Raw genomic sequence first — 24,083 nt, forward strand, 5'->3', positions numbered from 1 at the left:
TTGGAAGGTGGCTGAGTAGTGGGGAGGCCTCTATGCCACCAACGAAGTCAGAAAAGTTAAGAAAAAGTGGTACACCCCCGAGGGGCAGAAAATCTAACCCACGCCCAAACACTATAGATGATGCTTTGTGAGGCACAGGACCTTTCAGTCAGACAGGCAAATCACTGCCAAACACAGCAGACCACAAACCAGCTGGTAACATCCACATTTGGCGATGGCTGACGGAAGACACACAGAGCAGTTTGTCAGACCCAGACAGTCTCACAGTATTGGAAGGCATCACAAAGAAAGACAAAGACATCAGATTCAAAGTTCCAACAAAATAGCTTTATTAACTTAAGTATCAGGATGGTTGAAGGCCTATCTTGCCCCATGCTAAGGTGAGATTTCCCTACCTGAACGAAACTAAGGAAAGTCTGAGTCAAAGAGGTCAACTTGAAAGTCTGTCTGTGTCCAAAACCTATCCTTGCCCTCACAACTAAAGCTAGATAATGTGTAGGGATGTCAATAATGAGAGAAATGGTGATCAACATAAAGCTCTGAGCTTCTTCCATATCCCAGCTTCCCTTTCAGCTCCCTTTCCCCAAGTTCAAGAACGTTCCACAAAAGTATCAAGATTACCTTTCCCCAGTTCAAGGCAATACTGTTCTCCACAAGAAATAAATAAATAAAATAAATCCTCGGGGTACCCTTCCCCAAGTTCAATGGAACACAGTTCTCACAAAAGAGGGGGTCTTGAGGCTCCGTCCTCCGGACAGTATTTGCAGTTCCTCATATCTCAGGGTTCCCTTACCCAAGATTTAAACTTAACACTTTCGCTGGTTTCAACCTTTCAATGTTCAATACAAAATATGTCCACTTGGCTCTCCTTCTGGTTCGCTCCTCCAGTTCACTCACAGTGCTCCTTGGTTTATTTCACAATGTCTTTTTACTTCCATCACTTAGGGCTCACTGGTCTAGGCAGCATTGTCAGACCACATGGTCCACTCATCACATATCACGCAACCAGGAACCCTGTTTGGCTCTGCATGCCTTTTACACTTTTCTGATTTTCTCCTGGTTAGTCTCTTGGCTTTGTCACCCGGGTTATACACTTCTTGCCAGCATCTGATTTTGCTCTTATATTTCCATTTATAAAGTTCACTTTACGGTGGTCTTTTCCCTGCCCCACCTTTCTGTGATATTCTTTCACACGGGCACTTGTCAGTAAGTTACTTTCCCTTTTGGTTGCTCTCCGTTGCTGACTTTTCCCATAAAGTGTTATTCAGTTCTTTGTGCAATAAGCTTACTTTAGCTCGGTTTCCAAGGTTTTCATTCATTTAGGTGTTCAACATATGTGAATCAGCTGTGTTTCAAAGTTTCATTCAATACGACATTCAATAAATGTATTTCAGCTTTTTTAAAAAAGTTTTAATCAGTTCGGTATTCAGTAAATGTAATTCAACCTTGTTTCAAAGTTGCATTCAGTTCAGTATTTAATGAACATGTGCAGCCCTTAATTGCTTAAGCATAACCTATTAGGAGCTCCCCGGTGCTGGGTGCCTTCCCTGTCACTCACCGTTCATGGCGTTCCTCTCCGATGGCTCTGCTTCTCTTCCTCGTTCTTGTAGACTGCTGGGCCGGCTTATGTGAGCCCTGCTCGCATTCCAGATGCCGTCCTCCACACGCCAGCGGCACTGCTGCTTCGTCTTGGATGCAGTCGTAGTTCTTTCTTTCCCTCACCTCATTCGCAGCCCCAGCTGCATTCTGTCCCATAAGGAGGCTCCCACGCCTGTGGTGGCATCCCAGCCCAGCTGGTCTTGGGCTCCACAGGTCCTTTTGAATCTCGGCCGGTGTCCTGGTTCTCGGGTCCCACCACGGCTGCCTCCTCGTGACACAGGTCCCCTTCTGGTCTCTGCCACCCAGGCCTACCAGTTGCTCCCTGTGCTGTTCTCTGCTTCTCCCTGTGCTGTTCTTTGCTTCTCCATGTATACACCTGCAACCATTTAACTAGTTGCAGGTGGTGTGAGAAACCAGAAGGTGTCTCACCTGGTAGTTCCCACAGATCTCTCTCTCAGGTGGCCAGGGCGCAGCCATTGCCTTTGGATCCAGACCCTGGGGGAGGACCAGTGCAGGCGGATCATCTGGGTGAGGGGTCTTCGGGGAGTGGGACACCGGATTGCGAGACGCGGTTCCCCCACCCCCGTAACACCTTTACCCCCATCCTACCAGGTAGGATATGTGAAATTCTGCCCCCCCCCCCCCGCCCCCTAACCCTCCCTTCCCTTCACGAAAATGTTCACATGGACAGCCTTCTCTGGGAGAAAACAGACTCACACCCGAGCAGTGTACTTACTTGACAAGATACTATGGTCACGTGAGGTCAGGCAATTACTGACAATCACTCACACCTGACATCCATTAAACTTCCACACTCGGATAAAAGGCAGAGCATGAGAGCACACTGAGGCAAAGCACACAAAGGAACAGTAGTTTCGAGATGGCAGCTGAACAAGGGGAGAAAGACTGCAAACCAAGAAGGATTCGCAAGGCGGTAAATACCCTTTACATTTTTGGCAAGAAACCTTTAATTTCAGGAACCCTGTAGATTGGAAAGCATAATGCCAAGAAACCAGACTGAAGAGTCCTGCATTGTATGTCAAAGAACACAGCCCCCTGTTACTGCTCCAGGTGCATTGGCGGTCTGCAAAGTTTCTAGTGGACACAGGAGCAACCATCAATGCCATTAGTGACAAAATATATAGAAAAATACCAAGCGCCCCCAGACTCCAAGAGGCAGAACTGAACATTTACTCGTATGGATCAAAGACTCCCCTACCTTGCAAGGGATACTTCATGGCTGAATTTGACGCCATGGCCCCAAATTGCTGGTATCCATGACGTCAAAATGGCAGGGGAGCTGCATGGCCAGATATAAGGGACAGGCCAAGACTATGCCAATCCATGTGCTTGAGGCAGCAGTTGGAAGTGGTTGTATATTGAGCTTCAAGGTGGCTATAGACATGAGACTGATCCACATCTTGTGTCGCCTCATGGCAGACAAATATATTGACGCCATCGAGAAAATGGAGCAATTATTCCCCAAATTGTTCAATTGTTGAACAGAAAAGTCAGACTACACATTAATCCAGAGGTGTGACCAGTATTGCAAGACTACAGGGGGATACCCGTGAACATTCAGCGGCAGGTGAAGGAAAAACTACACAAGCTGCTTGTGCAGGACATTATTGAGCCGGTCACAGGGCCCACTCCTTGGGTCTCTGCCATTATCTTGGTCCCCAAGAAAGGGTCAGGCGACATCAGAATCTGTGTTGACATGTGCAGACCTAATGATGCAATCATGAGAGAGGCACCAAGCTCCAAAGATCACTGACATGATTCACTTGTTGAACGGAGCGCAGGTTTTCTCCAAGTTGGATTTAAACAAGGGCTACCACCAGCTGGCTTTGAGTGAAGAATCCTGGTACATAACCTTTGTCACGCATCTGGGGCTTTTTAGGTGCAAGTGTCTCCGTTTTGGAGTATCCTCAGCTGCCGAGATCTTACAGGCAGAGATCGACAATGTCATCAAACACATCCCCAACTGCCTGAACTATGGTGATGACATATTGATGTTCGGGAAAGATCAAGACCAGCACGACAATACACTGACAAGGGTGTGCATGGCACTAGAAGCAGCTGCACCTCACCCTCAACAAGGACAAGTGTGAGTTTCACAGGAGGGTAATTCTTCGTATATGTATTTTCAGCCCAGGTAATGACCTCAGACCCAGGAATAGTAGCTGCACTAACAAACACAGACCCGCCCACCAACATGTCCGACCTGCGTTAATTCTTAGGGCTAGCCAGCTACTGCACCTGATGCGTATAAAACTTTGCATCAGTAAGTGAGCCGCTCCACATGCTCACAAGGAACCAATCCGATTCACGTGATCAATGGAATAGCAGGAAGAATTTGAAGCCATTAATATGCACATATCAACCACCGAGAACATGGCATACTTCAACACAGCTAGAGACACAGAGCTCACGGTCGATGCCAGCCCGGTGGGGCTAGAGGCCATCTTAGCTCAGGCATTGTGCCATATGCTAGCAGGAGTTTTTTGAAAAACAGAACAGGAATACTCTGAGGCAGAGGAGGGTTTGGCCATAGTGTGGGCTTGCAAGCATTTCCATTTATTCTTAAATGGTAAGCCTTTCTCCATAGTGACGAACCACCAAGCACTTCTTTTCATATTTGGGAGCCCCCAGGCCAAGATGCCTCCCAGAATCGCAAGATTGGGCCTAAGACTGCAGGACTATCAGTTTCGAATCATACAAAGGCCTGGAAAAGAGGCAAATCCAGCTGGTATCTTGTCACGTCATCCAATTACTTCAGCAGAAACGAAGGCTACAATTGCAGACCAATATATTCACTGCATAGTACAAGCGGCCATCCCAATAGGTGTTGATGTCACGCAGATAGCTCAAGATTGCAAGAACCAGGCTGTCCAGATCATCCTACAGTGCATGTAGTCAGGCAAATGGAAGCAAGCAAAGCAGTTGGGAGAGGGAACAGTTCCTGAAGTGCTGCGAGAGGTTGAGAGACTGCTGCTCGTAAAGGAGGAATTGGCGCAGGTAGAAGGAACACTCTTGAAAGGGACCAAAATAATCATACCCAGACGCTGAGACGGCAAGTACTAAACCTGGCCTAGAAGGACACAGGCATAGTATCCACCAAGAGACTCCTGCACCAGAAACCCTGTTTTCTTCATCTGAACGGCCAAGGTGAAGCTCTTCTAAAGGACTGCCCCACATGCACAGTGCTCAATCCCCACACAAGACCTGAACCTCTGCAAATGATAGAACTTCCCGAGAAGGCATGAGACGAAAACGCCATTGACTTTTTTTCAGACCTATTGATGGTGGTCACTATGTACTCGTAGCGATGGATGAATACTCCAGGTACCTGGACATACAGTTGGGGACCTCCACAGTGGCATATCTCTGCCACTCAGAGTATTTCATCTATGTTATTTTTCCAGTCATTTAAGACTTTGTCATTGTAAGATGTTTCTTTATGGCGCAAGATATCAATTGCTGGTATCTGGTTGTCGCTTAATATTTTCAGGTAAAGATCCAATTTTTTCCACGTCATTATAGAATGTAAGGATTGCGTGGCGATTTCATACCAGATACGAGGCATCGGATACGATGGTGGTAGTGCCAGAATTTTACACCAGAAAATTGCTTCCACCCGTTGCCAAACAACGGGATCAAGGTTGATCAAGGTCTCGCTTCCATATAGCAGAATTGGTGTCACTTTTTGCCTAAAAAGGCTATTACGGGTTTCATTGAGAATTTCCCATATTTGTGATGAATGAATGCACCTTGTCTGGCAAGCGAGAGCACCTTCGATTTCAGATAAGCCGCCCATTCCTTGTCAGATTTCAATTGATTGATCCAAATACCTATATATTTGATTGTAGGTACTTGCACCAATTTTTCCTTTTGTAGGAATCATGTTGATGTTTTGGATTGGATAAGAGGTATCTTTGTTAGAGATATTATTTTCGCTTTTGATGTGTTGATTTTCAATTCATTCGAATTCATATAGGATTCCAGGTGGTTAAGGCTTATCTGCAGACCGCTCAGTGTTTTATCAAAGATGACAAAATCATCAGCATACATCATTACTAGTAGTTGTATCGCATTAGATTTGGGTGGATTAATTGATGGATTTCTCATCCAGTCTTCAAAATATGAAGTATAGAGATTGAAAAGCGTGGCAGCTAGGGGACACCCTTGTTTCAGGCCATTCCAAGTTTTAATAGGCGCTGTCACCACTCCATCCAAAGTCATACGGATTTGAATACTTGTTTTCGAGTGCAGTTGCTTAATGGGTTCTACTATGTCTATAGGACATATCCAGCAAATCAGTTTGATCACATAGACTCTGTCTGTTGACTAGATCAAATCCAAGTTGGAGGTCAACAAATGCGGCATAAATCCGGGATATGATGGTTCTTATGGATTCTTGTTTTAGCAAATTTAACAGGAACAAATTAATGTTTTTAATAAATCCTGTTTGTCGTACTGCTTGATGGTTATTATTCAATGCCCATGTTGTTCATATTTTCAGCAAGAATGAGGCAAAGATTTTTCCTAGTGGATCCAGCAGGGCGAAAGCGATAATTGCCTGGATTCTACCTGTCGCCCTGCTTGTAGATGGGAATAAGGATTGCTAATTGCCATGTCTTTGGTAGTTGGTTTTTTTCAGCTATCAGGTTGAAAATCTGTGCGCGTAACGTTGTCCAATCTTTAGGATTACGTTTAATTACAGCGTTAGACAAACCGTCCGGACCAGGAGCGCGAGACATATTCAGATTCTTAATCAAATTCGATATATCTTCAATGTCATAGTCCACTGACCATTTCATTGTTTGATCAATGTGCAGCATTACGGTCTGTGTAGTTCTTTCTTTATATAGCTCTGTGAAGTATTTTATCCAATTGGATTCCGATACATCAGGGATCAGTTCGCTTTGGAAATTTGATCGCTGATTAAGCAGACTCCAAAGTCCTCTGGAGTTTCTATTCTTTAGCGCCTCCAGGATCGTTTCAGCATCACGTTGTTTAGCTAAGTGTCTCATAGATTTCATCCAATTTGTATAATGTCGCTTCTCCAGTTTGATCTGCCTATATTTATCTTCATCTGATCCTTTTAAGAGAGCTCTTATCCTCTTGCGTACTTCTGTTTTTTTTGTTCTTAATGAGTGGATTGAATGAATGTGGATGTTGTATTCTTTTTTTTCCCATCGCAGATTTGGACTTTCTGGAATGATCTCAGTAACCAATCATAGTTCAATTTTGCAGCACTTTTCCAGGTGGTCTTTTCAAATGTACTTGACAGCATTCCTATTTGTGACTGAGTCAAGCGAAGTCTGTTTAATCTGCTATTGATTTCCAGTGGTGGAAGATGGAGTTTGGGTTTATATAAGCCCAACATAGAGCATGCTAGGGACAACATGTGATGGTCACTATTATCAGAATGTATATTTCCGGTGTCATGTAATTTGTCCTTTATCCCCTGTGAGATGTAAATTTAATCTATCGTTGCAACAGTAATTCCTTGCGACCATGTTGGTAAGGCGGTGCCACAGTCATTGCTGGGGGTAACAATAAGGAACAAATTTTGATCTTCAATTCTTTTGTCCATTTTTGCGCGCTTGGTGACAGGTCAGAAATTGCATATCTAGCTCCTTCCGGCGTGTAAAGATGGATATTCAAATCCCTGCAGATAATGAAGTCAATCTGGGGGAATTTTCTGATTGCTAGGTCAATTGCTGAGAAGGCAATGTCCATGAAGCTCTCATCATTAATTGATACCGGGTTCCAATACATGTTTGGAATCCCCAGGTTTTTTATTATAGTTGCAGGGGTCTTCTCGTTTCGTTGTTCAGCATCCTGGGAGTAATATTGTAGGATGGTCAATTGTGCCCAATCATTCAGGTTATTTGCTTCTGCAACTTCGAAATTTGCATCAACCTTAATCAATGTTAAAAGTCCAGAAGAAGGTCTTCCTTTGTTATTATGTATTGCAGGATTTGTAAAGGTGAGGTACTCCTCACATACTGGCGGCTGAACTAGGCAGGTTTCCTGAAAGCATATTATCTGAAACTTGGCAAGGTCTGATCTAATCAATTGGAATAGATGTAGATGTCCTTTCGTATTCCATGAGCATAATGATATCAAATTATTTGTATACAATCTTGATTGTTACAGATGCTCTTCATTATATTGATTTGTGAGCGGCCAATAGTGTGATTGCCCCACTAAGTGGTCTGATTCATGGGTCAGTTTTCCCTCTACTGTAAGTCTATGCTTTAAGAAAGATGTTCAACTCGTGATTCCACCTCATCCTCCTCCTCCTGTGTGTGGCATTTGCTCCCATTTATTATCGGGTCATGTGCACGTTTCAATACTAGGAATCTCTTCACTGCCATTTTGTCAGGAGGTGGCGTGTTCATTGGACCACTGATTTGGTACTCCAGCTTCCCATTTTATCTCTGCGGTTTATTTCAGCACCTCACTACTGGTACTTTTCCTGTCTGTCACTGAATCTTCGTTTTGGCTCGGCAATTAATTCAAGTGCTTGAACTCTCGAGGTGAGCTTCTGTCAAACCCTGCTGTGCACATGGAATCGCAATCTGGTTTCGAACCTGCCGGCAAAAGCACCCACTTACTTACCCTTTATGTGGAGCCGATATGTCCTAAAGCTGGTTTTCTTCATTCTGAAGTGTGGCTCAATTGGGGACGCCATGTTATGGCCTCGCTCTCCTCTTGTCATATGACACATATCCCCTTGGATGTCGTGTCTCTTAGTTGATTTTTACAGTGATTGCATTCTCAGGGCCCCCAGGGTAGGATTGGGGGTTCTCTGGAAGATCCCATGTATACCCCCTCCACGATCGCATCCAGGAGTGGGTTGCTCCTCCTGGGCTCAAGAGCTTGCCCAGCCTCCCTCTGTAAGTGACAAACAGGTAACCTTGTCACAGTTTCCACTCATAAAGCACAGCCAGTTATGGTTTCACTTCCCTAAATGAGTGGTATTTTGCTCACTTCTATGTTGAAGAGCTCTCCTGACAATAGAAAGCACGTTTGATAGTGCTAACGTCGGGACTCGGGGGCTAAAGCGTTCAGAGAGGACATTACAAGGAGGCGGGCGGGTGAGAATTCGAACTAGCTTTAGTAGTTTTATTTGGTAAACACATTTTGTTACAATCTTAAACAAACTCCTCAGGTTAATAACCAGGCAACAAAGCTGGCCCAGACTAATGGTGCTCTATTGAGATTCGGCAGAAAATGTGGTGGCTAGCCTTGGAATCCTCACTCCATATTTATCGAACTATCCACTGCAGTGGCTTTTCATGGCACAGGCATCTAGAGCTATGTCAAGGTTAAACACCTCCACATTAAGGTCCTGTGCTAACCTCTTGGCCTAGCTCCAGGTGAGTTCACTGACGTACTTGTTTTGCCTCTGGAAAAATAACCACCTGCTGCATACTCATGCTATCATCCGTAACATGTTGCCGGTATGATTAGTGCCGGTTACGGCATGTTAAAAGTGAACTCACAGCACTAGGTTATTGCCAGGTTTATGGGGATCCGTCGAGTGTTGTAGCTTGAAGTGCTCCAGATCAGATTTTACACCCTATTTTTTTAAGTTGGTAAAATAATTTTTTACAGAGTAAAAAAGTTAATCCCATTCCCAATGGCAGTATATGCAAGTAAACTAGTTTTAACTGTATAACAGATGTGTTTGTAATAAATACTTCTTTGTATCTAGTTATTTATATACATTACAAGTAGCATTTTTACCTCTCCAGGTTAAGCAGTAATAATCATAGTTTCTTTCTCTGGCCATATGTGTACCGCTAGATCAAACCTATCCAGGGAGGGAGGGATGGAGGGAGAGAGGGAGAGAGAAGGGGGAACAGGCACCTTGTATGTCAGTTTCCAATGTTTTGTTGGGAGTATTTTTTTACTCCCTATTTTCTTTTTGGGGGGGGTATTTTCCTATTTTCAGGGAGTAAAAGTGGATAATACACTACGTATTTGTGGTGCTGGTTGTAAGTATAAGCAAAAAAGCAGGGGCGTACTTCCCTCAAAGCTTACTGCCTTAGGGCTGGGGAAATCCTCACTACAGCAAAATCTTCCCTTAAAATGAGGGTTATTATTTCTGAAGAAAGCCTCTTCAGAGGTGCATCTTGATAAACTTGAGAACAAATATGTTGCCTCTGGCTTGTGTGATTAAAAAGTGAAATATGTCCTTGGGGATACATGTTTTTGTGACAGGACCACAAGGGAAGATTCCATGCATGTTCTTTTTTTATTTTTGCCCTGCTTGTAACCTATTAAGGAGTAAGTTCCTCCTCAATAGTCTTAGATCTACTGGGTTTAGGCAGACTCGGACAGCTATATTTTATTTACTGTCTTTCCCAAATAGACATATTGCATCTGCTGTGTATGAATGCACCAAGCAAGCACTCCTACTCTGGAAGCTCAAGGTGAATATAAAGGAATTGATGTAGGATGGATTTTAGTTTTCCTTTTGATATGTAGTGTGAGGGTGCAGAAGTAAGGCTCAGACACAATGGTGGCATGTTTTTGGATACAAACATTTATTATATGAAAAAGGGTTTGAAAATAAATGCCTTTCTGTCCCTAAAACTAAGAGGGGTTTCTTGACATTTAAGAAAACTAAGAAAATTGTCAGAATGTCGACAAGCCGCCTTCTGTCCCGAACACTGTTAATTTAAGCCAACTGTGCAAGGATGATCTCTTTCTAAAGTAAAGTGTTTTTTGTAGATCCAATCAACAGAAATGTTCCCAGTCTGTTGGTTAATCACAAGTGGCTAAAATAAATAAATGTTCAAAACTGTAGGGCTCCAAGGTTAGGGTCATAGTCCTTTACCCTAGAATCCTTCTTATAGATGTTCTCTCCTTTTTGGGGCCTCTCAGGCCTGTACTTGCTTAGCCAAATGTCCATAGGCAGTTCACAAGAATATATTCCTTATGCTTCTCCTATTTATCCCACCAGCATGGCACAGTCCTTTTGGCCCTGCGTAGGATTTTTTTTTGTTTGCACAATGTATTCTTCACTTGTTTTGGGTGTGGGTCCCAGACCCTGAGCATTCCAAATAGCTTGGTTTCTTCCTTGTTAAGCAAATGTCCTCTCCTGGATTATCCCTCTTTTGGGTGTGAGTCCCAGTTTCTCAATATAACTGCTTAGTTCACTCTCCGGCCAAGCAGTTATCTTTTAATGAACTTGTTATTTGGGTGCAGGTCCCAGACTCAATATTCAAACCGGCGTAGTATTGTGTCTTATAACCATGGAAGGATGTCCATTTAGAATGATGCCAGGGAAAACGTCTAGTTCTAGGTGGAAGAGGGGAGGCAATAGAACTTCTGCATCGTGTCTTTCATGTTTGCCAAAACGAATGCTGGCATGCTAAAGTCCTGACCATCTAGTAGGACATTCATTCAAGATACAAGTCTTGATATGGTTTAAAAGCAGCTGCTTTTACTTGCCTATTACCGATAGTCTGCTTTTAAGACCCTTGCATGCAATTCCAGTTTACATCTCACCCATAAGAACGAGTTCTCTTGTAAGGCTACCAGACCACTCCATGAATCTTCAAGAATATAATGCTCGATGTTTTTGCTCGCAATCCTTCACTCCTACTAGGCAGTAGCTATGTATATCCATATGAAGTAGGGTTCTTGCATGTGTGTTGTTCTATACATGAAGTTGTACTCAATCACATTAGAAGGGAGGGTTTTCAGCACACCTCTTCATTGCAAATACTTTTGAAGGCTGTGTTGTCACACTGTAAGGTAATTCTTAGGCGTCAACATACTTCGATGTCCCCATAGTCTCCACTAACTCGAAGTAACCATTGGCACTTCTGAAATTCGTTGCAACATATATGATCTAGTGTTTGAGACAAGGGACAGGGCAAGATCATTCTCACTGTATCCTTGTACCAAAAAAAGACCAGAGAATTAACTACTCTGGAAATCTTATGGTTAAACCTGCATGAGGTTACAAAAGGGACTTCCTTCCCAACCCTGGTCTCATTTCAATGGGAGATTCTTGAGTCCATTTCCCTGTTTGCAGTGGTCCTTATATATTTCTAAGGCGTGTGCTTTTGGGCTAGCCTTATCAGTGCAAACCTCTGCCATCTATCCTGAATATGGCTTTAGGGTCCATATCCTATTCTGTTAGTGGTGGTGGCCCTTCGAGAACACCGTTGTTTGAACATGTTCATATGTTTATCATTGGCTTCCACAGTGTGACTCTGCCATTGGCAATTTGATCCTACGGGGCCACGCTCCATTGATAGGGGTTTCTTTATTGAGCATGTTTCTTATTTAAGAGATCTGTGTAGTTATTCCCCCTGCCCACATCATATGCCTGCTCCCAACCCTCAGCCCGGGGCCCTATGCATCGTGAGCGTCCATCAGCTTGGGTGTTCTCACTTCCGACAGTACTCCCAGTTCAGAATGTGTACACCCCTTCTCTCCAGGGCAGGGATTCTTTTGTTTCTCAGCATGGTCCAATGTAAAATATAACCAGGCTGGTCGGAAGTGGCCAATGTGGTATTGAGAGACAGGTAACATAGTAAAGTCATCTTCTCTGCAAACATTTGTTTATTTTTTTCTGAAATAGTATGCATTGCTAAATATTGTGCAGTCGGTCAATACCCCTGCTGCAGAAGGTCACAGGTTCTATCACAGCCGGTCACCCTTCCTGGTATGATGAGCTGGGAGCCTCTCATTTGGGTAAGGGGGATGCTTGTTACCTACGGGAGTCAAATAGCATATTGGATTTTGATCACTATACGTTGTTCATGGTATTTGTAATACATCTAAGCTTTGAAAATTCTTACGTTTTCAGATGATGTCATCCTTATCCTTTAGGAGGCAGGTCTGTGCCAGAGAAGATGAGTAGGTTCTCATGTATGTCAGCGCGCACATGGCTTGCTACTCCCTATGTATGACCTCTAAAATGGTTGCTCAGTTGTGTTGCCCAACAACATGACTTGTCCACTGTCGAATGGATAAGTTCCATTCATATTGGCTAGTCCCAAATAGGACAACACTCTGCCTTAATGAAGTCTTTGGTTTCCTGGAGAAGATGCTTTCCTGGGCTTTTTTTCACTTGCTCTTGGCTTAGCGCTATCATTTATTTGTTGATTGTTTGATTTACATTTATAAAGCACTTTCAGCAAGGCGTTGCAGATATTAAAATGCAGTACTATACAAAAGTGAAAAAATGTGGAACAAACTAAATTCAAGAGATGAGCTTTAAGAGAATTGCAAAAAGATGAGTGATAACAGAGCAAACAGAAAACGGCAAAGGAGTGAAAGCGACAGTGAGCACAAGCAGTACGAGGGATAGTCAAAAGGAACGTAGTGGAAGAGCGAAGGGTACGAGTGGTTACATAAAGTGAAATCAAGATGAAGGGTAAGCGGCAAGCCCATGGATACGTTTAAAAATTAAGCACAAAAAAGAAACCTATTTGACCTTCCGTGAGGTGCTAAAAAGGATCATTAAGGCCGTTTTACTGAGCGAATATCAGTGACAGTTCGGAGTGTTGTGCTTTTTCTTGTATGTCTCAGTGGGATCCACCTGCTTTTCTTCTGATTTTCCTCTTTTCACTCCACAGACACTGAAAATCGGATGCAACATAATGTTCCTGATCTTCATCCTTCTGGAGCTGGGTACCACAATGACAATTTTAGCCTTTGGGTATAAAGCTCTGTGGAATGTCCAGCGATACGACCCCATGGTGAGGACTATGGACGTGCGAGGTTTATACAGCTAATTATGAATTTAATGACTACTGAAGGAGCCTTGAGGATTGGTGCCAGGGGTGCAGAGTCTGACCCTCTGAAAGGGTGGATGACTCATGAGATGGATGCAGCATTGTAGAAAAAGTCCACTTCAGAGTTGGCTCAATGGATTGGCAAATCAGAAGGCAGCCTTTTGCTTCCAAAACTAAATTATCCAGGAATTTGTCACATTGAAAAATAACCTTTCACTACCAGAACAGACTTGGACCTGGTTGCAATGGTGGTCTTAACACAGGGGCAAAGTGTGGTGCATTTTCCAGTCCTCTGGAACGTGAGGAAAGTGCTACGGATATCCATACTTATGTTAACGTCTGCCTAACACCTTTTTTAATGCTATGGGGATTTTCTTTATTTTTGGAGTGGGGCAGAGAACTGGATGCACATTCCTGCCTTGCTTGCATTCCCTCTAGGCATGCAAAAGCGTTTTGTTTTACACCAGCATGACGACTGTCATGCTAATGTAAGCCCTATGGATTCAAATGTAATCCTCCTGTTTGTAGCACCTACTAAAGCAAACCGATTCTATAAGAATCCATTGTAAAAGTCTCATGCAATTGTTTGAGACACTTTTACTTTTTCCAAAGTGTAGTGGGGGAAAAAAGGAGTAAAGGGATATGTTTACACTATTTCCCCCCACTACGTTTTTCCGATTTAATGACAATTGCTTGGTGGGAACCCAACGATGGTGGTCTGCTCTGTGCATTAATACTCTTAAAAAGTAGACCTACTCGGCCTGATTTACAAAAGCGTTTTACAATGGCATAATCCCATTGAAAAACACTTTGTAAATCAGGCCCATTGTATTATGCCACTTGGAATAGATGACTTGGCGTTGGGGCATGTCAAGATCTTTTATCGTATATAGGGATTTTGTTTGCCCTACATAGATTTGGGATCGGGTGGGTGCCGATTATTGTATTTGGAAGTAGTTTGTTTCACTTTTAGCACATCTGCGCCTCATGTGAGACCGTGGGCAGGGGAGGCAGAATAACCTAGAACTGGTGTAGCCATCTGAAATTTAACACCATATATTTCACTTTTAGAAATTAATGATTCAGAGTTAAGGGGTGCAAGGATAAAATCTACCACTTATTCTACTATGTGGCACAGGGATTCTGGCAGTAGTTTACTGATTTGTTAAAATTTAGTGTGGGGGTGGTGTCGGAATACTGCATGTAATCAATGAGGTAAAGTTTGATTTCCTAGGCATGGGGAGCAAGGGGCAGCTGGGCATCACCACTCCTACTTAGGGTGGGATACGCTAGTGCAAGCAATGCGTGGTAGTTCTTCATTAAGGAAGATTCAGAAGTTTGATGTAAGGATGGAGTCTTCTGCCAATGGAAAGGCATGGCATAGAGCTCAGACGCTTGGATACAGATTTGGAATGGAATGACCATGCTGGTTTGCTCCAGGGTAATGTTTACTTCTGGGACTAGGAAACACCTGGGATGTGAGAAAAGGACGGAGAACGGTTCTCATCAAAGACTAATTGGCTATAGGGGGTTTCCTTTGAAGGAAAACATTCACCTACAAGACTGTATGGCTCATGGGACTCCTATTAGAGCATAGACCCTTCGCCTATGGGACTGAAACATATACAATGGTTTTCAACCTCTAAGACTGATTGGTTTAGTGGATTGTTATAATGCTACTGATTCGTTCATTGCCAGCACTACTGGGATTGTGGTCGTATAGTCCACTTCTAGCTCTAGAAGTCCTCCAGGCACTCAAAGGGACACAGAGCCTGAGGGGCGCAGGCGACAGTCAAATTATGTGGGGGACAAGGCACAGCCCAGGGTCATTATGACTGAAACAATCCCACAAGCTGTAAATAAGCTGCAGGTCTAAGTGTTGCTTTCCTTGAACGCCCATAAACATGTATATTGTGAAACACCAAATTATTCCAGTTTTTCAAACACCAGTGAACTCTGATTTAAATTTTGTTCAACAACTGCAAAATCTACTATTCAAATGCATTTTGGATGACTTGTGGGTTCCCAAAGCATGGGCGAAGGTCATGGCCCAGGCAGAGTGACCAATGGCAATGACTGTCAGCCATGGCCAGTGGCCACTTTGGGTAGATTCCAGGGGGCCCAGGGCAAAGTGACCACTGGCTATGGCCACTAGCCTTGCCCAGTAGACACAATGGTTGGCTTGGCATTGGCAGGACAGAAAGCCATCCCACTGGTCAGTGCAGAAGCATTTTGTACTAGGGCGATGAGCTGGCCAATGAACAGTGTCATAGGCCATATCCAGTGGCCACTCCAGGTGGCTTTGGAGGGCACATGCCCAAGGCTATCTTGCTAAAGACCACTATGGGTGGCTTCAGGCAAGCCCTGTGGGCAATGTTCATATGATAAGTTTATATCATTAACCACCCCCTGAAAAAATATGTGAAAAACCTTTGGCTCCTGTCTAACACAAAGTGGTAAAAAAAAAGTCTGAAAACAGGCAAAATGACCTTAACTTTCTTTCCTTCTACAAACATGCTGTAAGTAGTGTAAATGTGACCAGATATTAACATTTGCAGGAGACCTATGCAATGGATTCCTATGGAATCTCCCTGCTTTTAACAGGTGTAAAAATTGGGCAGATTTCTTGAGAATCTTTAGGAATTGTGAGGTACCAGAAGTAAGGCTCGGACACAATGGTGGCATGTTTTTGGCTATAGACTTTTATTGATCAAGAAAGGTTGGGGGAAAAAGCCTCTCTATCCCTAAATCTGAGAGGGATTTCCCTGCCTCAAAAGAACTCATGAAAACAGTTTATGTCCAAAAGTAAAAGTCTGTCCCAGTCACGCCGCCAAAACCTAGTTCTGTCCCTCACTCTATAAACTAACAGAATGGTGCAAGGATGATCTCACTCAAAATTAAAATAGTGTTCATCAAACCAATATAAATGTTCTCAGCCAACAAGGCTTCCCAAGGATTTAAAACAATGTTCAATAAATAATGTTCCAATATTAGGGGTTGCTCCTTTCCCCTAGGCTTCAAAAAGGACAAATGTCTTTCCAGTCTCTCTTTTATAAAACACAAAGTGGTTTTCCAAACACTACTACAACACATTTCTCAGTCTTAGGATTGTACAGCCTTTTGGTTCCAGCTTTCTATTTGGGTGCAAATCATCCCAGACTTGCAATACTTGGGGGTCTTGGTATGCTATCCTGCCAAGGCACAGTTATTTCATATATTCACCTTCTTTCTCTTGTAGGGCTCCAGCCCCTGGTATATCTGATCAACTCTGGGGTCCCAGACCCTTCTATCCTTAGTCTTTCCTGTGGGTGAGGGTCCCAGACTAGCAATGGATGTCCACAATATCCTGGTTCACTCTCCTGCCAAGATAATGTTTCTTTTATCTTGCCTTGTCATGCATTCATTTGCCATACACTCATAATTGATTGGAGCAACTTCTGGGTGCTTTATTTTACTTGCACCACTTTGAGAATCTGGCCCAAGGTCTGTTGAGGTCGGATTTTAACACATATTTTCACATCAAAAGACACAGACGAAAGATAATCAGACATCTTTTCTTTATTGGTAATACATGAATAATTAATTCTGTGTTCAGAGCTATACACAACAAAGTATAATTAAATAAGTATAGATGTTTATTCTTTGACCATAAAATATTGTAATATTTTTGTGCTAACAGAAAAATGTACAAATGAAGTACAGGAAAGCTTTCTGTGTGGGCTGAATTACAAATGTATAATTGTTTCTTAAACATCCAGAAAAGCAAGTCCAAATAATGAGAGAAAAATGTGCCTTGTTATATATGGACATAGCAACCTAAGTTATATGGTTTCCAGCCAACCTGCACACTTGCAGTCACAGCGAAGACTCCCCTCTCACATCATACGCACCCTCCTTAATCTTTCACACAGAGTTAGATGCAAATGCCACGGCAGCAGATGGATAACCTGTTTTCAAAGGCTGTGAACGACATGCTAACTTAACCAGTGACTCTGTGCTTAAAAGTGAATACCCCATTAGTTCCCTATCCAATTTGACTGTAAGGCACAGCTCGAATATGGGTGATGGGGCGCATCTTAATGTACTCTGGAATGTAGGGAGGTATGTTCCTCTCATCGCCCCCCGGATCCTACACCCTTGCAGAACCGTTCATGTCTGTAGTTAGATGGGAGTCATGGCTTTCACTCACAAGAAAGTCCAAGGTGAGGCCTTGATATTCAAGTTCCTCGTACTTCTTGGGCTTGGTGGCTAAAAAGGGGTTATAGCGTACATTTATGTTTTAACTGGAATTCTTTTCTCTTGTTCTTTTTCAGAACTAAGAAGCACACATCTTGCTATCCCTCGTTGGGCGGTGGCAATCTTACCAGTGCCACAATAACACCTATATTTCAGTAATTAACCAACCTTTCTGAGGTTCTTTTCTGGGAGCGTCATGGTGGCTGTGGCAGCAAAATGAACATGATTGGAGAAGAGTGGAAATCCTGTAGTGGAAGCCTTTGAACTCTATGTTTTTATGTATGAGGCACACAGGCCTATTGACAATACATGACACAAAGGATTGGTTATCCGATTAGAGTCCCCAGAAGGCTGTTGTGTTCACTACCTAGCACTCTAGCAAAATCCCAAGTGCTCTCTCGGTTCACACCTGTGGCAATTGGCTGACCGTAGATCTGGTCATCTGAGCAGGAGCCATGCAGCCAAACCTCCGGGACTGGATTATTTTATGATCTGTTTTTATCAGAAGGAAATGCATGCAACCCCACTGCCTGTCGCTGAGAGATTAACTCCTCAGCCTTACACTCTTGTGTGCTGGCCAAAGTGCTTTTCATGTGGAGAAGACCACCCCTTCTTTCTGTGCTCACCCAATCCAAGAGGTTTTTACTAGAATGTGAAACCTACACTCTCTCACATCCCTAGTCCCATTGGCTGTCACCAAAAGCTGAAAACCTGTCCCTCTGCTTCAGTAGGTGGCAAAACACTACTCTTCAATCAGTCCTGTTGTCTGCCTTAAAAAATAGAAAACTACAACCTCTCACTCTACTTACCTAATCCCAGTGCCTGTCAATAAAATGTGAAAACGCCACCCTCTTATTCATCGCTCACTCCTGACTTTAACTGCAGTGCCAAATATCATTTGACTGTCGTTCACCTTAGATATAAACAAAGGAGCCGTCAGGCTTTCCCCAATCTGGCTTCTTCCCATGGGAATGTCTTATAAAACGTGCATTTCACTTTCAATTACGGGGCCCTCAGAAGGGCCTTAAAACCTGCCGATTTCCAGTTGGTAATGTGTTTAGTTTTGGGTGGTAGTGCACTCTAGTTACTCCTATGTACCTTCTTAAACTACTCCAATTAACCGGGGGAGAACGATGTACCTGCTCACTCTAGTCATAAAGTCCACGCCGTTTCTCTATAATTTCCAGTTCCCAGTGTGAAAAGAAATCCACTCCCTCGTACTGTGCAAAAACAATTTAGGTTTAGTGACCCTCTCTAAAAGGTAATGGTTCATTTTGTGACCCCCATTTTTAATCCCATTAACATTAACTGTAAGATTAAGGTCCTGTCTTTTAAACGCCCCACTCTTTAAAGCAGGACCGCGATCACCGAGAGGTCAAAGCCATCTATTGTTTTACTGCTGTCATCTACTTCATTGTGTTACCAGGAGTTGAAGACCATCTGTACTCTTACGTCCTGTCCCCTTTCCTCCATACTACATGGGCGTCCCTTCCAAGGGATGGGAGACGGACCTTTTTCACCAGAAAAAACTCTCTTCCCCCTGACTCCGCACTCCAGCACCACACCTCAGTCGCCTTTTCCACGTCTACGGGAATGGGCCAATTTTACCAGCGCTCATGCGTTTGGCTTTGGCCATGTAATTCCACGTGCAGATACTTCTTCTCGTCTGTCTTTTTTGTCTTTTTATCATTCAGGTACTCGGTCCTAAGGCATCACGCTCCTCCCTGTCGCATGTCGACTTCTAAAGGGTTCAGCAGGTGTCCATCCTGCAATGGGCTCTTTCCAACTAAAGACCCCGACTCCCTCTGTCTACGCTGTCTTGGCCCAGACCACGGCTGGCAAGCTTGTACTGCGTGCAACGCGCTCTCCTCGAGGTCTCTGAAGAACGGGCTAGCCAGGTGGCGGGAGCTCTTCCAGAGATCGCCTCCAAAGAACTTCGTCTATCATTGACCCAAGCCCAAGGTAGGGCTGCTCTTTTCCAGTGCACCCCTCAAGGGAGACTCCTTTCCAAGGACTCGCCCGCGTGAGAGGGACCGCTCAAGTCCTCTTACCAGCACGAGTACCGAGGCTATATCAGCTACCAGCTGATAGGCAGAGGGGTCAGTAGATCCTCCTGGTGACAGTGCTGAGGGACCAGAAGGTTCTTTCACCGGGTTTTCACCAGAGGTTCCACGCCCTAGTACTGACAACATGTCCGAGGGGGTGCCTATACGCAGTTCTATCGGCATATCCACCGTGGTCGAAGCACCTACCAGGCCTCGGCCTGAATGATCCACACTCAAGAATCCGGGGCAGGGCGGGTCCCAGTGAGTCAAGCAACACGACGCAGGCACGTGGAAGGCAGCTCAACAAAATGTCTGCCATTCCAGACATTCCTGACCTCTGCCCGATACCGCACCAAGGCAGGCAGCAGGTGGAGGAACGTGTGTCAAGGTGGGACTGGTGTCAACCAAGTATGTGGCCTACAGCCTATCCTTCATTTGCGCAAGGTAGGTTCACGCTGCGTCCATACGGGCACGGCACACAACGGCTCCAGCAGCCGCCCGCTACCCCATCAAATATCGCCTACCAGTCTGGCCTGTGAGGACAGATTTTTTTGAAAGGTTCCTTGGGCTCATGAAATCTCCTCGGTTGTATCATCCTCAGGGGCGCCATCAGGGATGTGCTCCCGCCAATGCCTACGGCGCTGCAGGCCCCAGTTCAGGCGCCCCTGACCCTGTGCCACCTCAGCTGCCCGCTGCGGCCCCCAACCGCTTGTGCAGGCGGTTCCGTACCAGCCTTCGCTGCAGCCTCCAGCTCCGGTCTCCACACCCCAACCTTTGGCTCCCAGCACCCCTCCACCGGTGCCTGGCCAACGGGACCCTCAGGTGGACACGGATGAGGAGGAGGAACCCTCAGGTGGACACAGATGAGGAGGAGGACCGTGATGCACGTTATCAGCTAAGGCCTTCCACTAACATCTTGCAGGACTGGCAGAGTACTCGGGCCTTCCTCAGCCCGAGGTTGAGCACCCAGCAGTGGGGGTCCTTGCCAAAGTCCTCGCGCTGCGTCCCACAGCAAGAACGGGGATCCCGATGCAGAAGGACGTGGTCGTCTTGGCCAAAAGGGGCTGGTTCAAGCCCCACTTCGTCCAGCCAGTCAATCGACGCCTGTGCGCCAAGTACAGGCAGGTTATTGTTATTTTTATTATTATTATTTTAATTTTTGTAACGCGCCACATGCCCGTGGGCCTCAGGGCGCACACAAAGAACAAAGACAAACAAAGGACAGGGCAGAAAGAAGCGTCTGACCAAGAGAAAATTATTCTGGGTTAAAAAAGTGAGTTTTTATGGCCTGTTTCAACGCAGTGTAGCTTTGGATCTGCCGTATCCGAGCTGGTAGTGCGTTCCAGAGAAGAGGTCCCTGTACATCAAGGGTGGTACCCCCAAACTTAGCTGTCCTAAATCTGGAGTGTTTGAGAACGACGGCTGTGGATGAGCGAAGGTTCATCTTATTAAACTTAATGATAATGCGATCAAACAAATATATGGGGTTGCTAAGGCTCAGGCATTTGTGCGTAGTGGTCAACACCTTATGTGTAATATGATGTTTTACTGGGAGCCAGTGAAGTTTCTTCCTAAAGGTGGTGATGTGGGTGCGGCGAGATTGGTTGAATATAGTGCACACAGCATTGTTCTGGGCCACCTGTAGGGATTGGACTTTCATGGCTGTAGTACCAGACAGAAGACTATTGCAGTAATCTAATCGAGAATTTATCAGTGCTGAAGATAGAAGAGCGCAGTTTTTTTCAGTGATAAATGGGCGGATATATCCTATTCGCTTGTTAATTTGTCCACAGCTGGACCTTATGCTAGAGACCTGAGATTTCATGGATAGCTCTTCATCCAGAACAACTCCTAGGGTCTTCACTTTCTTTTGGACAGTGATAATGTTATCCGCAATAGGAAAACTGGCGTAGTTAGAGTCAAGTTTAGTCTGAGTGCTTTTGGAAGACACTATCAGGAGCTCGGTCTTTTTGTCATTTAAAGCCAATGAGTTGCAGGCCATCCAGTCCTGGATGGCTTTATATATGTAGTTAATGATTTCAGTGTCTTTGCTGTATAGACCACTCAGTTGTATCACAACCTGCGTGTCGTCAGCGTAATTCGTATATTGAACTCCCAGTTTACTCAAAAGATCGAGAAGGAGGCGGATATATAGATTAAAGAGTAGGGGCAACAAACAGGAGCCCTGTGGAACTCCACAAGTCTGAGAAATGGGGGAGTAGTGATTATTACCTACACATACCTTAACCATTCTGGGGCCTAAAAAGGAGGCTATCCATCTGGATGCTGTCGTGGAACAGTTGGTGACCTCTCCGAGCCTAGACACAAGTAAGCTGTGATCAACCAGGTCAAAGGCTGCGGAGAGGTCAAATAGCATGAGCAGAGCGGCTTGGTTTTTGTCTGCTATACCTGCCCGGGTAGATTTAAGATCAAGCATGGCCGTCTCGGTTCCATGACTAGCTCTATAACCCGACTGCCGGGTGCCGAGGATTTTATGTTCCTCGGCGTGAGCCTGTAACTGGAAATATGCCAGTTTGTCTAATATCTTAAGGATAAAAGGCACGTTTGTTATGGGCCTATAGTTGTCATTATTGGTGGGATCCAGGTTTTCTTTCTTTAATAAAGGTGTTATCCATGCAGATTCAGCAGGTCCGGTATTAGACCTTCATCAAAGGATAGATTTATCAGTTTGGTAATCCAAGGAACCAAAGTGTCAGTGGACTCCTTAAAGATACTTGTCGGACAGTCTTCATCGGGACAAGAGGTGGCCTTGAGGTCTTGTATGACCTTGGAGACTTCTTTTTCAGTGTAGCGAGTGAAGGAAAAAAGAGGGATTGTGCTTGTGTGATAGAGGGGGATACACTCTTGCTATCTGCCCACTCTCATCTGCACTCTTTGGTGATCACTGCAGCATCACTATACTCCAAGCCGCAGTTGTCCTCTGCCTCTTCCTCTGCGGCACTGCTAGGCAAGGAGTACAAGATCTTGGAGGCCTAGGAAGAAACTGTATTCCAACACGTCCCTGCATCTTGGTCAATCCCGCACGGATGCCAGGCTGACAGCCGTTAACCAGAGGCTTTGGCGGGAAATTGCAGAATTCCTCCCAGAGCTTCCGGCGGAGAGCCAATCACGTTACAAGGCGGAACTGGCAGAGGCCAAGATGGTGGCACAAGACATCAGGGAGTCCACAGTGGCCCACATTGACACCTCTGGCCGGACTATCTGCATTGCCACGGACATGAGAAGAAAAGCCTAGCTCTGTGCTACTAAATTCAACCCGGATGTCCAGGAACACATTTTAGACCTTCTGTTCGAAGGGGGTGAACTCTTCCACTCCACCACAGACAAGGAGCTGGACAAAAAGAAACAGTTCACGAACGGCCAAGTCTTTATTCATCCTTATAAAGACCACACCCAAAACATACACCCAGTCACATCAGCGCTCTGACAAGGGGCATACATACGGAGGGTTCCACGGCTTCCAAGAGCGGAGGTCCAGGCAGCCTGACTGTTCGCCGACCCAACATCGGCGCAAGCAACAAAAAAGGTGGGGATTAAGGGCTTTTTCTAGTCGTCCTCCTCTGCAGCAGCCTCAGAGGGAAAGAAGGCATGACACGCCCCTTTGGGTCCACGTGTCTCCAGTGGGGGGCAGGCTTGCTCTCCAGGCACATTTTTGGTGCCAGCATTTTGCTGACCACTGGATCCTCTCTGTAGTATCCACATGGTACCGCCTTCCTATCCCAGCCTCTCCTCCCTCTTCCCCTCTGCTCCCACAGGTTGGGACAGCAACCCTTTTGGTGGAGATCCTTTTGCTCGTCGAGAGCCAGGCAGTGGAGGAAGGCCCAGCCTCCCAGCTAGGCTTGGGCTTTTACTCCAGGATTTTCACCATTCAGAAAAAGAACCAGACCAGCCTGAGAGTTGTGCTGGACCTTTCCACCCTCAACCTCTCCCTACCTCTACAAAAATTCAAGATGGTTACGCCAGCTTTGATAGCGGAGACATTGTGCAAGGGAGACTGGATGTGCTTCCTGGATCTGAAGGCTACCATTTTCAATAGAAGGTGCTTCCTTTCGGCCTCAACTCAGCCCCAAGGTCTTTACCAGGCTGATGAACACAGTGGCAGCCCTCCTCAGGTCTCGGGCCACCACATCTACACATAACTCGATGACTGGCTCGTCAGGGCGACAATCCGGATGCGGTGCACCACACTTCCCACGCTCTATGAACACACTGCACAAGCTGGGTTTTTCACTCAACCTCAAGAAGTCGCAGCTGCAGCCTACTAAGAGACTGACCTTCTTAGGCCTCACTTGGGACACATGCCCCGAGAAGGTATTTCCCTCGGACCACAAGATCACAGCCATCAAGAGGGCCACGGTGCACTTCCTCAGCAGAGAAGTGACCTTGGCCTGGTGGTACCAACACCTAC

At 45.1% G+C, this 24,083-nt stretch overlaps 1 protein-coding gene across 3 annotated transcripts in view; it reads left to right on the forward strand.

Moving 5' to 3' along the window:
- LOC138513754 (membrane-spanning 4-domains subfamily A member 15-like) overlaps nt 1–23,588 on the forward strand; it is a 249,455-nt gene extending 225,867 nt beyond the window's left edge. For 2 of the 3 annotated variants that reach the window (XR_011281807.1, XR_011281808.1), the window contains 3 exons: nt 13,215–13,337; nt 17,687–20,476; nt 20,508–23,588. Coding sequence is in view for 1 of the 3 variants with exons in the window: in XM_069628842.1 (XP_069484943.1) it covers nt 13,215–13,337; nt 17,687–17,692 (129 nt within the window). In the remaining 2 variants the exon portion in view is untranslated. Of the gene's footprint in view, nt 1–13,214; nt 13,338–17,686 lie in introns of all 3 variants that reach the window. The other variant, XM_069628842.1, reaches the window with a different exon arrangement.
- Nucleotides 23,589–24,083: the final 495 nt, after the last annotated feature.

This window comes from Ambystoma mexicanum, chromosome 12 (assembly GCF_040938575.1).
Source record: "Ambystoma mexicanum isolate Mex_15411 chromosome 12, UKY_AmexF1_1, whole genome shotgun sequence".
NCBI classification, from domain to species: Eukaryota; Metazoa; Chordata; class Amphibia; order Caudata; family Ambystomatidae; genus Ambystoma; species Ambystoma mexicanum.